Consider the following 12,825-nt stretch of genomic DNA (forward strand, 5'->3'; position numbering starts at 1 on the left):
CGGGTGCAGTAAGGTCAATTCTATGTTCTGCTAAGAACAGCCAGGCCGCTTTTACACAAAAAAATCACCTTATGAAAAAAATAGTGTCGATCACAAAAACGGCATTTCTCAATTTGCAGGAAACACCCACAGCATTAGAAAAGTTTACGCTACTTTAAAAATCATTAAAACTGGTCAAATACATAGTTAGATTCTTGTTTGTAATATTAAAAAACTAATGTATTCATTGTTTATTATTTGTCAAAGTAAAAAACATTCCAACTGCTCTGCAGATTTGATTATTGACTCTTTTCACAAAGGTGCTATTATCTCAGTTTCACATTTCGATGGCTGGCTGCTTTCTGCTTATCTACGTTCAATTACGGGTAACCGACGAAGATAAATTGATTTTTTATACAAATATATCCATTTTTGTACATAAAAATCGATGTTAGTGTATACCGTCTCTGATAGATAGCGTTTATAATCGTGGTCCAGGTATCGATACAAAATTGATTTTCAATAACCGCAAGTGCATTTAATATAGTTTGTTCACCCCGCCGCATTGATTCACCCCATTTTGCAACGAACATAACGTTATAGAAAATTCAAAATGTCCGTGTAATGATTATCAGCAGGTCAGCATACTGGTGTGCAGTCGGCCATTGGACTGTGAAAATATGTGTCAACACAGCTAATTTTCAGGTAGAACGTGCATTTTTCTGATTTGTGAAGCGAAACTAATGTCGCTGAGGCCTGAAGGAAAATGGCGATCGTTACAATTTACAATAAAGGTGCGCGTAAGTGAAAAAACTTTAATGTTTTTGGTATTCGATTGAACGACTAGAACATTTGTAATATTTGAGACTTAACACGGGCCGACAAGAAATATGGGTGATACGAACTGATAATATATAGACATATGCATATAATAATACATAGACATTACGCATAGAATAATACATAGACATGCCCTATAGAGTCAAATATTTTTGAAAGTAGTGACAGGTAAACGTCTCATAGTTACTGAGTTAGTTTGTTTATACCAAAGCTGCAGTCAACGAGCATGCATATATTCCCAAAAAATGAAAGATACTCATTTTTGGCACATAAAAAAGTATTCATTTTAACGTTAACAGTTAAAATTCGTTTTAAGTTGATCCCAATCAGGTTCTTTCCTTAAATTCCTTATAATTTCGACCCATTTATTTCTTTTCAGTGGAGTTTTAGGAATCCAAAGATAATATTATTAACTCACGTTTATTATATTTTTAAAACGTATTCCTATCAGCGCATCATCGTAACTAAGAAGAGCTTCGCAATTTTTTATATTAAAAAAAAGGAATAACCCGGTAAGCCTCTATTTCAAAGGCTTGTCAGCAGGTAGGAAAGAGAGGATATGGAAGGAAGCAATGAAAAATACACCACAACACCCAGACCAAGTGAGAAAAAAATATTTCTTGGATTTCTTTCCTGCAACTGGCAGGAATCTAACCCGCGACGCCAGTCTCACAGTTAGCCGTCTAACCACCTGCGCCACGGCGCCTGTCTTGCGCCGCTAGGCGTAGTTAGACGTTTATTTTTTGTTATTTATATTTGAATTGGAATCGTTTTACGCACTCATGAACAGTTACACAATCCTTTTTACAATGTTTATCCTATTCTAAACGTCACCCCTGCCTGGAAAATGATTAAATACGCGTTGGGCATGACTGAGCGTTTGGGCATGAGTTAAGTGTCATCACTCTTAAAGCTCAGGGCATGTATACGTATAATTATGCGTATTAATATGTCAATTGTTATACGTATAAACATTCTAGTTGATAAAGCACAAGTTTATTTAATAAAATAATATCAAAACATACCGTTCAAACAAAAGGAAATTGACGCACGATGCCTAAGTTAAATAAAAACTATGTTTTACATATATAATGAGAAATTTTAGTGTTTTTTGTTTATTTGGCAATAGATAATTAAACTAAGCCAAAAAAATACTTTTATTTGAATATATCGTACTATCAGCGTTATGATTTTTTAAAGTTTTGTATTTCTGAAATAACTCCACGTGTGACGTCAGAAGTTCTTCCCTGCCAGTTCTCCCGATTGGTTTGTACGGTAAGCAAACCGGATATCCTTCATAGCTCTCATATCATTGGTTGTTTCATAGAAACCAGTGACGTCCTTCAAAATAGTGCGTTTTTATTAAAATATTTATTATGATTTTTTTTGTAAATTTTCAAGAAACTTTGGCGTACAATTTCATGCTATAATTTTTACCTCACGCAAGAAAACATTTTTTCTATCCAATTTTCCGTAGGGCTGAAGTTCCTCATTTCATTATGGGGCACAGGAAATCAAGGAGATATAAATATGCCAACAAAATTTTAAAAAATAAACTGACGCACGAGTTACGACTTACCATATTTAACTCCAACAGTAGACTTGACTATGTAAAAAACAAAACAATTGAATATACCTGAACTTTACAAATTAGTGACGCTCAAACAAAGTGAAAAACTGATGATTATATGGCGAAAATGGCGGTAGTAGGTATAATGTAAGATCTGTTGGAATGTACTATATACAAAGTTCGAAAACAAAGCAAGGACAAACAAATTGTATAAACCAGTGCCGCGATTATGAACGCTATCTTCATCTGTACACATCGAGACGGTATACTTAACTTCTGTGCTATCCCTATCTACCGCGGTATATTCTACCTACTTGTCATCTCGATGTCATATGTTCGTATCCAACCAATGAATGACCCCGAAAATTTAGTCCGCGTTTCTTACTTCATTAAAAGTAAATATTTAAATAGACTTCTGTAATAAAAAGCGCACACTTAAAGTCCAATAAATCCCAATTCAAGCATAAAATGCTCGCTTGAACATGTTTTTTATATGACTTTTGAAAATAACCAAGACAGTTCGAATTCAATCGACTTCAAAATTGACTTATTTCTCTCTTACATTTCAAAAGGCTTTTAAGAAAAAAGGTGCCAACCTCAACACGATTAAAAATGTAAATAAATCGTAATTAAAGGAAAAATTGCTCGATGGAATGAAATTCTTGTTACTTTTAAAGCGTAGATATATGTAAATTTTTTTCGTACATTTATTATTTTCATAGAAATATAATAACATAAATACACTTTGGAAAAATACATCTTAAAATTAAGCTAACATAAATTGGAAAAAAAGCTCACAAAGATTAGTAGATACAAAGGTACTAGACCCGTCGGTACAAACCGATATTCTTTCATCAAAATTTAAAGGTAGTGGGTTCGGTAGTTTATCTTCGTAATCGCCCGGAAGAATTTGTCTTCAACTATGACGTTATAACAAAGCTATGTCATTTTAGTGCGTTGATATGTGTACCGTGACGCACGCTTCCCCTTGTTACATATCGATGTACCTACCCAAAACTTAAAGGTGGGGGTCGGTAGTGTATCTTTGGATTCGCTCGTGAGAATTTATCTATACCTTCATTGTGAAGGTTTGACATCCTTAGCTTCCCGTCATAATCGCGGACCAGGTTTATGAGTCAGGCCGCTTTTTGATTCCCGATTTTTCGTACAGATCCGTACGACCGACACGGTAAAATAGAGTATTTTCGCAAAATCGGAATGGCGTTAAAAATACATTGGATTTTTAAAGTGGAAATTGACAATTCAATGTATGAAAAACAATTTTTCATTTGCAATTTTCGGGTTCAAAAGTGAGCACATACAAAATAGCACGCCGTCGTAGTTTGACGTCACACGTCATGCCCGCCGAGTGCGCTTCTAGAAAACATTGTAAATCGAAATTTAAATTCTATAAACACCGTACAAGTATAGCGCGGTAACGTAATACGTGCCTTTTTCCTATAGGGCGCGTAACGTTTTGTATTAAATATTGATACCGTTGGCATCGTAGTTTCGTGGCAGGCAAACGCACTAAGCAGTTGTGCGTTTGCCTGCCACAAAAAATAAATATAAAATATATAAGAATCGATCCATCCCATGTGATTTTACCGTGCTGTGTGGACTTGTATAACCCGTCTGAACCGGTCCGAATATCGACTTATTTGCAACTCACAAGATAGCCCCCAAAATTAAAATATTACGGCAAATCAAAAATGCAAATATTTATTTATTTAAAAAAAATATTTTTAATAAAATAAATGAGTATGTGTAAATGTATATTTTTCTGTATTTTTTACCCTACCTGCATCCAGTGGTGCATAAAGCACTGAATTGGTACATTTCGATCAACTGAAATATGGTCATAAGGTAAACATTTTCACCACAATAAAACATTGCACGAGTAGAACAACTTTCATAATTAATATTTTATATTCACATTGCCAGGAATTGAACCTAGGACCTCAAGCATGGTAGGCTAACGCGCTAACCACCCACCGCTTAATTTACATTTTTCATTTCATTAATTTTTTTAGTGATACAAAAAGTAGTCAGCGAGTCGAAAACACTCGTCCAGGGTTCTGATTTTATTTCACAAACGGAACTGTTTTCTTACATCTTATATTATTTATTTAATGTTGATATAGTTTTATTATAATAAACCTTTATTTTGACATAATTTTTTCATCAATACATTTTGTAATAATATTTTATTTCTTTCTTTCAGATCAGGCAAAAGACAACTTGGATCCAATGCCTTAGCCAGGTATTTATTTAAAATAATTATTTTTTATGTAGTTTTTAGATTGATTGTACTTGTATGCAGCTTTGCCAACTCTACCGATTTTGGGAGCAATCTATCGATTTACCGAATTCGATGGTAATTCTCCAGATTTTTAAACATCTTGATCAAAATTTGTTATTTTTATGAAATAATAGCAGTTTTCTCGAAGTTTTAGAGTGGTAAATATGTGTCTACCCTGATCCCCACGAAAACAAAAAAATAGCCGGCTATGTTAAACTGTTTACTAAATAAACAGTAAATTCAGTTTTTCGTGCAGTGTGGCAAAATCGTAGCCACCTCGTGTTTCTTAAAAAACAGTTTTTGGCAGCAACACTAACAGTTTAATTATTTTTTGCGAAACTGTTTCAGTTTGGCGGAAGTTCCACTTGTACTTGTACTCCTACTTGTAGAATCGTAGTTGAAGCGTGGATGGTTTCCCGCGGTGTTAGCTAAGTTTCACACCGTAATATCGATACAGCAGATTTCTAAGTTGAAAATGTAACTTACCTTTTTGTCGATAGGTGTCAGTGTAGCTATGATAGGAACGATATTTTTAGTTGGAATTAAGAATAGATGAACAAAATTTCAAGAATATGAAATAAAACGTTGATACAAGTATTTTGAAATATTTGCATATTTTACAAGTCAAATACATTTAAATTCGTAGTATTTCGATGCTCAACAACACGCAACATACTATAAACATTAAAAAGTATTTGTTCACAGAAGATTTTATGTTATAAAAATTCACGCTGTGTATATATACATAAGATGTATTATTTATATCGAAAGCATTGACTTTTTGATCAAACATTTTAACTAATGTAAAATGTTACCACTTCAGACTTTTTAAGGCTGTAGTCAGTCATTCGAATCCTACGATTTCCCACCAAACGCGTAAAATATACTTTTTTAAGACGAAGCAAGTAAAAAAGAGTATCTATTAACATTGTAAGTTCATCAATTTCTACGTATCTACTATTCATACTTTATTTGCTAAAACGGGAATGATAATGATAACAGAGATAGACATCATTTTCACGTGATTCGAGACATAGGCGTTTCAGACAACCGTACAAATCCATATCATCATCCCCTTTCCGCACACAGTGGTGCAAAGGGTTGATAAACCGGTCGAACCCAGTTTAATCATCAGTGCGGCCATATATGTAGCAAAGTGTAATCGCACGCAAAAAAAATCAATCCCTACACTCCTTTCTTCTCTACCCCCCGAGAAAATTCATAATATCACCCTTGGGCCATTACAAAGGGAAGTTAACAGAGTTATCTGCAATTGTTTTTAAAGTCTTGCACTTTTGCCTTATCATGTATTTATTTCGTAAAATTTATTTACTTTAAAAAAAAAGTAAAATTAAATTTCTATATTAAAAATTATGCGTAGTATGCAAAATTTTCATACAAATATATGTACACATTTTTGTGAATATAAAATTCATATAATTATGTTTACTTCCCATTGTAATCGGGGCCCAGAAGTATTAAACAACTTAGAATCATTTTCCAGCCAGCTGTACCGATCGTCCAGCTTCAACTCTTCGGGCTGCGGCTCTACGGGGGACCCTGGCGAGGATATGTACTCCGACGTATCCCTGGAGGAAGATGTCCAGGGACTCAACTACAAGGTCAGTCCCCCTACTTATGTAATATAACTCTCATATCATTAAAAAATTAAAGCATTCAAGTCATGTATTATATTTTATTGATAGAACGTCCATAGCCATATACTTCTGGAAGATAGAATTAATTTACAGCTATTTGTCAAATAGGGTCTAGAATTCGAACCGGCCATGCGTTCTGCAGCTGTAAGACGTGTCGTAATCTAGCTCATAGGAGTGTTCTTGTTTTTAAAAAAATGTTTTGCAAATAGTTGCAAATCATTTTTTTAAAAACAAGAACACGTAGTTAAATTTAAAATAATTCAAATGGGGACATTTCTTACCGCCTATGCGCTCCGTAGCAGTGCGAGCGGCGGTTTTTTAAAAAAATAAGTAAGCTACATAAAATGTTTATTAATTTGTACCTACATAATATACACGAGAGTTGGTCAAAAACGAATGCCTCTTATTTTTTTCCTTTTGACTGTCATGTAATTAAAATACTATTCCATAGATTGAAAACCACACTATTGACGATTAATTTGTCACTTTTCAAAATAATCTCCGTCCACTTCCACAGTTTTAGTCCACCTAATAACAAGGGCATGTATTCCACTGTCGTAAAAAACACAAACTTTTGAGTACCCCAGTCTGATAATCGTCATCACACTGACTTTACTGAGGGAGAGAATGCCACACAATTCATCTATAGTTGTCCGGCGGTCCCCACAAATGATGTCATCGACTCGCTGAATGTTGCGTAGAGTCACTGCAGTCAACGGCCTGCCTCTCCGCTTCGTTACAGTGACGATCCCACCGTCGAACAATGCTGACATCACTTTTTGCATTCAAGAATTCAATCAGAACGCTGTCTAATACGAACATCGATTATGCAGAAAGTTACTACTGCACTAGATTGTAGAAGAAGGTTTGAGGAATAGCGCCTTTACTTTTTTGACTTTGTTTTAGTAGATAAAAAAACAGACACTTGTTTTTGACTGACCCTCGTATATGTTTATCCGGTTCCGACATTCAGAACATTTTATCTTTTTTCAAACTTCCCTTAAACTAAAAACTTAGCCCTTAAACTGTTTTTACCTTTCTTACTCCTTACTGCATACTTCTAAATTGAATTAAATTTCGTTTGATTGGCCTTCTGCCATTATTTGTGATTATTAATTGTAATGTTCCGCTCAGTGAACAAAATGGGAGTGACCTAATAACGTGGCTCCTAGTTACTACAAGTAGATACTCACTTCACTCCAAGCTAGATACACATTTTTCATTGGTAATTTCATACTTCAAGCCGTGACTAATGGCTCTATTAATCTATTCTTGTATTATCTGCTTGGGAAACATTTTACAAAATGTTTCTGGGTAATTCTTTCTATTAAAGCCATTAAATATTATATATAATTACATTACAAAGAAACAGTCGTGTTCCGTTCTGTCACGCACACATAAGCAATGTTTATTCAAGATTTGAGACTACTTATAGTGCCGTGTGGATTTGTACGACGAAATAAGCCTACGGCAATGTGCCGAGTTTAAAAAATATTTTCTTCTTTTTATAAACCTCGTAAACCTGAGCGCGTGCCTCTCTGTTTCGTCCAGTTTGGGATTTTTATGGAGCTTCGAAGGTGGTCGACTGTCTTCCGTTTTTACCACATGGCTCATTTATCGCAGTCTCCATAATACCATGTTCTAAGTGCATGTATATTTGAAAAATCTTTAAAGCTATAGAAAAAATTCAAGATTGTCATGATTTACTAAAATGCCTTGATTCTTTAGTCACATGGTGCAACGACAACGACCTTTACTTCAATAAAGATAATTGCTTATCCATCCAATTCACAAACAAAAGAATAAAAAGTATTTATTCATACAAAATCAACAGTCATATATTACAAAATGTTTCAACTATAAGAGGTCTTGGCATCACACTTGATTCCGATCATCATACCGACGAAATAACAAAAAAATCTTCCAAAATTTGCAGATTCATTCTACGAATATCAGAACCATTCAAAAGCCCACTTGTTGCAATTACTCTTTATAAATCCTGGGTCAGGAGCATATTAGAGTTTCATTCTATAGTATAGTCTCCCATCTACGATATCCATAAAAAGCGAATTGAATCCGTGCAACGCAAATTTCTTAGAACAATTACAAATGGAAACAATTTAATCGATACTTTAGATAATTACTTTGATAGACTGGAATATTTTCATATTTTTAGCTTGGAATTCAGGAGAACTTGAGCTTCATTATCAGTTTTACATAAAATTTTATCCGGTAAGATGGACGCTCGGGATATTTTTATCTGAAATCAACATCAATGTTCCATATCCATAGTTATATAGTTTTGAATTGTTTCTACGTGAGTCCTGCTGTGTGTATTTTGTAATCTGAGGAAACCATTCTTCCGGTAGTGCGATTGCGAGAGCTGTGATGTCTTCCGATGCGTCAGATAAAAACTAACCATATTTTTACAAAACTGTTGTCAAATAGCATAATGCATAGGCATTTCGTCTCCGCTCAGGCAGATGCAGAATACAGTCATGTGTGAAATGGAACCACAACTTTGGACATGTGTTCGACTCGATGGCTACTCTCAGATGAAAATACAAAAAAAAAGAAAATCGAATGAGGATAAGACCTCGAAGTCGAAAAAATTTGTAATAATGTTTTTTTTTATTATCATTTTATTTCTTTTTGTACATAAAAATAATTGTACATTGGTGGGCTTATTGCATAATGGCAATTTCTTCCAACCAATTACTAAAATAAAAAAAATATTTTAATAATTCAATTTAAAACATATTCAATAGATAAAAAAAAGCTAAAGATATATAAAAATAGAAATATATGTATTTGTGTATAAATTACCTTAAATCAATACTATTCCTCGATGGAAAAAAAGGAGAGATTAAGGAAGAGAAAGAAGATGTTTTTTCAGGCGTGATTTAAACAGAAATACTGTAGTAACATCTTTAATGGTGGATGAGAGATGATTCCATAGTCGAGCGGCATGGACACTACAAGAGTAAGAGAAGAAAGAGGAATTGTGGATGGGTATTAAGAGAGTGCTTCGAGAATTAGAACGAAGAGATAAACCATGAACTGATAAGCGTTGAAATCTTTCACGTCATCATGTCATGCCATCATGAGCCATGTGTTAAGTTGGAATACAACATAATGGAAAGAAGTGGAAGCATGCATATTTTTAAAGAATACCAAAAATATAAATTATTTCGTAAACATACATTTTAATAAACGCCTGGACAACACGCTTAATAGTATATAACTCTATGCGATGTCTCGCAGCAGTCTCCTGCAATGGTCTCTTCTCTTAGACAAAATTCAAACTTGTACACATCTCCTGAGAATGACTTTTGTTTTGGAGAATTTAATATGTTCATCCGGGACATTGAACACTCTTGGGGCCACAAAACAGAAATTCAAAAAAGAAAGTCGTTCGTGTTTTTGGTATTAAATAATTCAAATTACAGGAAAACCTCGTTCGAGCATTCTGCTGGGATCTCGGGATATTATTATTTTATTATGTTTAATAAGGCATGTTTCATAATTATAAAATATATTTCCCTCGGCACTAAATAATACTTACGCTGTGAAATAATAAATAAATAGGGTAGACCGAGGCTATTCAGATCACTTTCCATGTTACCTTTATAAAAATAAAAACTAATGCATATTTAAAAAATATGTGTTTAAATATTAAACGTTTGACATCTTTACATAATATATTTTTATTGATAATCACGTAATGTATACAAAAATATCATTATAAAAAGAATCCTGTAAACCTCTTCACAGATCCGAATCACCACACATATATGTGGTGATTCGGATCAGCAGTGGGGTTACTCGGATCAAACCCAATAAAATAGTTATATAAGAAGAAAAAATAAAATAATAACATAGGTATTAAAACCCGTAGCTAATGATCATTTTATGACACTAATTTACCTCTAATAATAAACCTCTTTCTGGGTTACATACCGCACAAATGAAAGCATTATTAAACCTTTTTTGTCATAACATATTTCGTGGCACCATTCTTTACAATCAGAACACTGAATCCAATCCTTTGGAGGATGCACAAAAACTTCATTGCATTTGCAAAACCATTTTCTTGAAGCCCCAGTCAACGAAAAAGCAGCTACTGAAGATTTGTTTTACTTTCCTGTGGTTTTTTTCCCTCTAAATTGCGATTTTGTTCGGTTTTTGGAGAGATCATTTTTTTGCGTTGAAAACTTATATTTTCTCAAAAAAAAAACATTAAAACCTCAGAATTTTATTTCAATTTCACTTTTATTTTGTTTACTGTGCCTTTAAATAGAAATACATAATATTAATTATAAGAACGCAGATAATAATATTACATCAGCCTTTTATTTGATACCTGACTTGTTCGATCTTAACAAAGATCGATTTTTAGATGTCAAACCACGCAAACTGTTATACCGGTAATTTTTCTATTATAGCATCCAATAAATGTCGGTTCTACGTTTATTTTTTTTATTGTTATTTTGTAACAATAGCCGAGATACAGCCACTTTTCTTGGCTTGATCCGAATATCACGCCTGATCCGAATAGCCTCGGTCTACCCCTAAACATCATGTAAAAATAAAATAAGGCATTTGTCAGTAATAGATAATAATTCTCATGTTTTTGAATATTTCTTAATTATTTTGACTTTAATAAGTAAATGGCATTGCATCAATGCAATATCTACAGCAAATATGGAGCTGAAGGTGGGCACACATGGCGGCCATTCCTGTATAAATTGTTGCGTTAATTATACAGAGTCATATTGCATTTTGTATTAGGAATGTTGAGTGTTTACCCAGTAATTTAACCTTTCCCTTACTGTCCCAAAAATATCCGCGCGTTACAATGCTGTGTAGTCATTACACATGCAAAAACTAAGAAATTTTGAATCTGAAAAATGTAATATTCGACAATTGCTTCAATTGTTTATAGTTGAAGTCAAAATTGACTGTATTATAAATGTTATTGCTAAAAGCACGAAGAAACCATTAGCTCATGCTCGCAGCGCGGGTGAAAGAACCGCCATTAACGAAAGTCGAGGAGCTACTAACTCGACTCGCGTCTAGGGGAAGTACTAGAAAATTTACTGTTCGCGCGTGTGACGCGTGAAATCGTCTTTCTCGCTCCCGAATATACTTGTATTATCGAGAGTGAGACGTAAAGAGCGTGTAATTAGATTACTCTTTTACCACGTACTCCACAACATGCGACACATCGGTAAACTTCTATTCTATATATAAAAATACATATTTTTTATTTAATATTTTGTATTCAATATAATAATAATTAATACAGTGTAATTAAAATGCAAAGTACAAATTATATTGCAGAAAATATATACACAAACTGATAAACAATAAAGATACCACATTTGGTTAAAATTTAATATAACCTATATAAGAACGCGCCAGCTTTAATTAAATAACCAGTACTGACCTACAAGTTATGCAATATGCAAAATAAGCAAAATGGCGTGAGGCTATCTGGTAGTAACCGACCGAATCAAGATTTTCAGCCGAAACCGAAACTTATTTAAATAAGTTAAGAAAAAGGTTTATAATATACCGAAGTACAACACCGTAAAGCGCCCTTGAGGTTTGTAATTTGTCTAAGATTGTTATTATTATTGATTTATCATTTACGAATGGGAAGAGAACTTTCTTACGACAAAAATCGGTAGATAAGTTCGGTAAGTTATGTCGAACGTGCGCTCTGGAGCTAAACGAGACATCCGCCCATTTTGATGCAAATTGCATTAAATTTGCAGTACGCATACTGAATGACCGCATAACTTTGTAATATGACATGGTATAATGCAAAGCATTTAGATTCATTGTGTTATTGTTTAATTGAATGTTTTCTGCACCGTACAATTTAACCATATCCGCACAAAGACGAACTACAGATATTAATGAAAGTATATTTTGTTTTTTTACGTCATTTTCTTAATTCGAAGTTTTTAGTTATTAGTCGGACAGGGATGCTCGCTGTCTCCAGTATTATTTAATGGATATATACAGTGCGCAATCGATGAAATCAGGGAAAACATGAGTCATAGAGAGGGTGTTAAAATACACGGAAAAAATGTAGACATGATAAGGTTTGCCGATGAAGAAATCACTGAGGCTCTGACATCCATGGAGAACGTATCAAATAACAAATATAATATGAAAATAAACAGGAGCAAAACTAAAGTAATGACTGTGGCCCGTGATGAGCAACGAATGAATACAGTAATGTCAGGAGCAACTCTGAAAAACTCGAAAGAGTTTGTGTACCTTGGAAGCAGGATCACCGGGATGGGAGAACAAAAAGAGAAGTTGACTGCCGCATACACCAAGCGAGGCTTGCGTTTAACAAAAAATCAAAGATTTTTGAGTCAAATAATACCAATCTAAAACTCCGCAAGCAACTTGCTAAGACATATGTATGGAGCATATTGATATACCACTGATGTACGGTT

At 33.9% G+C, this 12,825-nt stretch overlaps 1 protein-coding gene across 4 annotated transcripts in view; it reads left to right on the forward strand.

Moving 5' to 3' along the window:
- nuf (rab11 family-interacting protein nuf) overlaps positions 1–12,825 on the forward strand; it is an 83,399-nt gene that overhangs the window by 12,811 nt on the left and 57,763 nt on the right. For all 4 annotated transcript variants that reach the window (XM_088240489.1, XM_088240492.1, XM_088240490.1 and 1 more), the window contains exons 3-4: positions 4,614–4,652; positions 6,196–6,313. In XM_088240489.1, coding sequence (XP_088096615.1) covers positions 4,614–4,652; positions 6,196–6,313 — 157 coding nt within the window. The remainder of the gene's footprint in view (positions 1–4,613; positions 4,653–6,195; positions 6,314–12,825) is intronic.

Source organism: Micrasema longulum, unplaced genomic scaffold (assembly GCF_059751315.1).
Source record: "Micrasema longulum isolate JH-2025_06_02 unplaced genomic scaffold, ASM5975131v1 h1tg002470l, whole genome shotgun sequence".
Taxonomy (NCBI): domain Eukaryota; kingdom Metazoa; phylum Arthropoda; class Insecta; order Trichoptera; family Brachycentridae; genus Micrasema; species Micrasema longulum.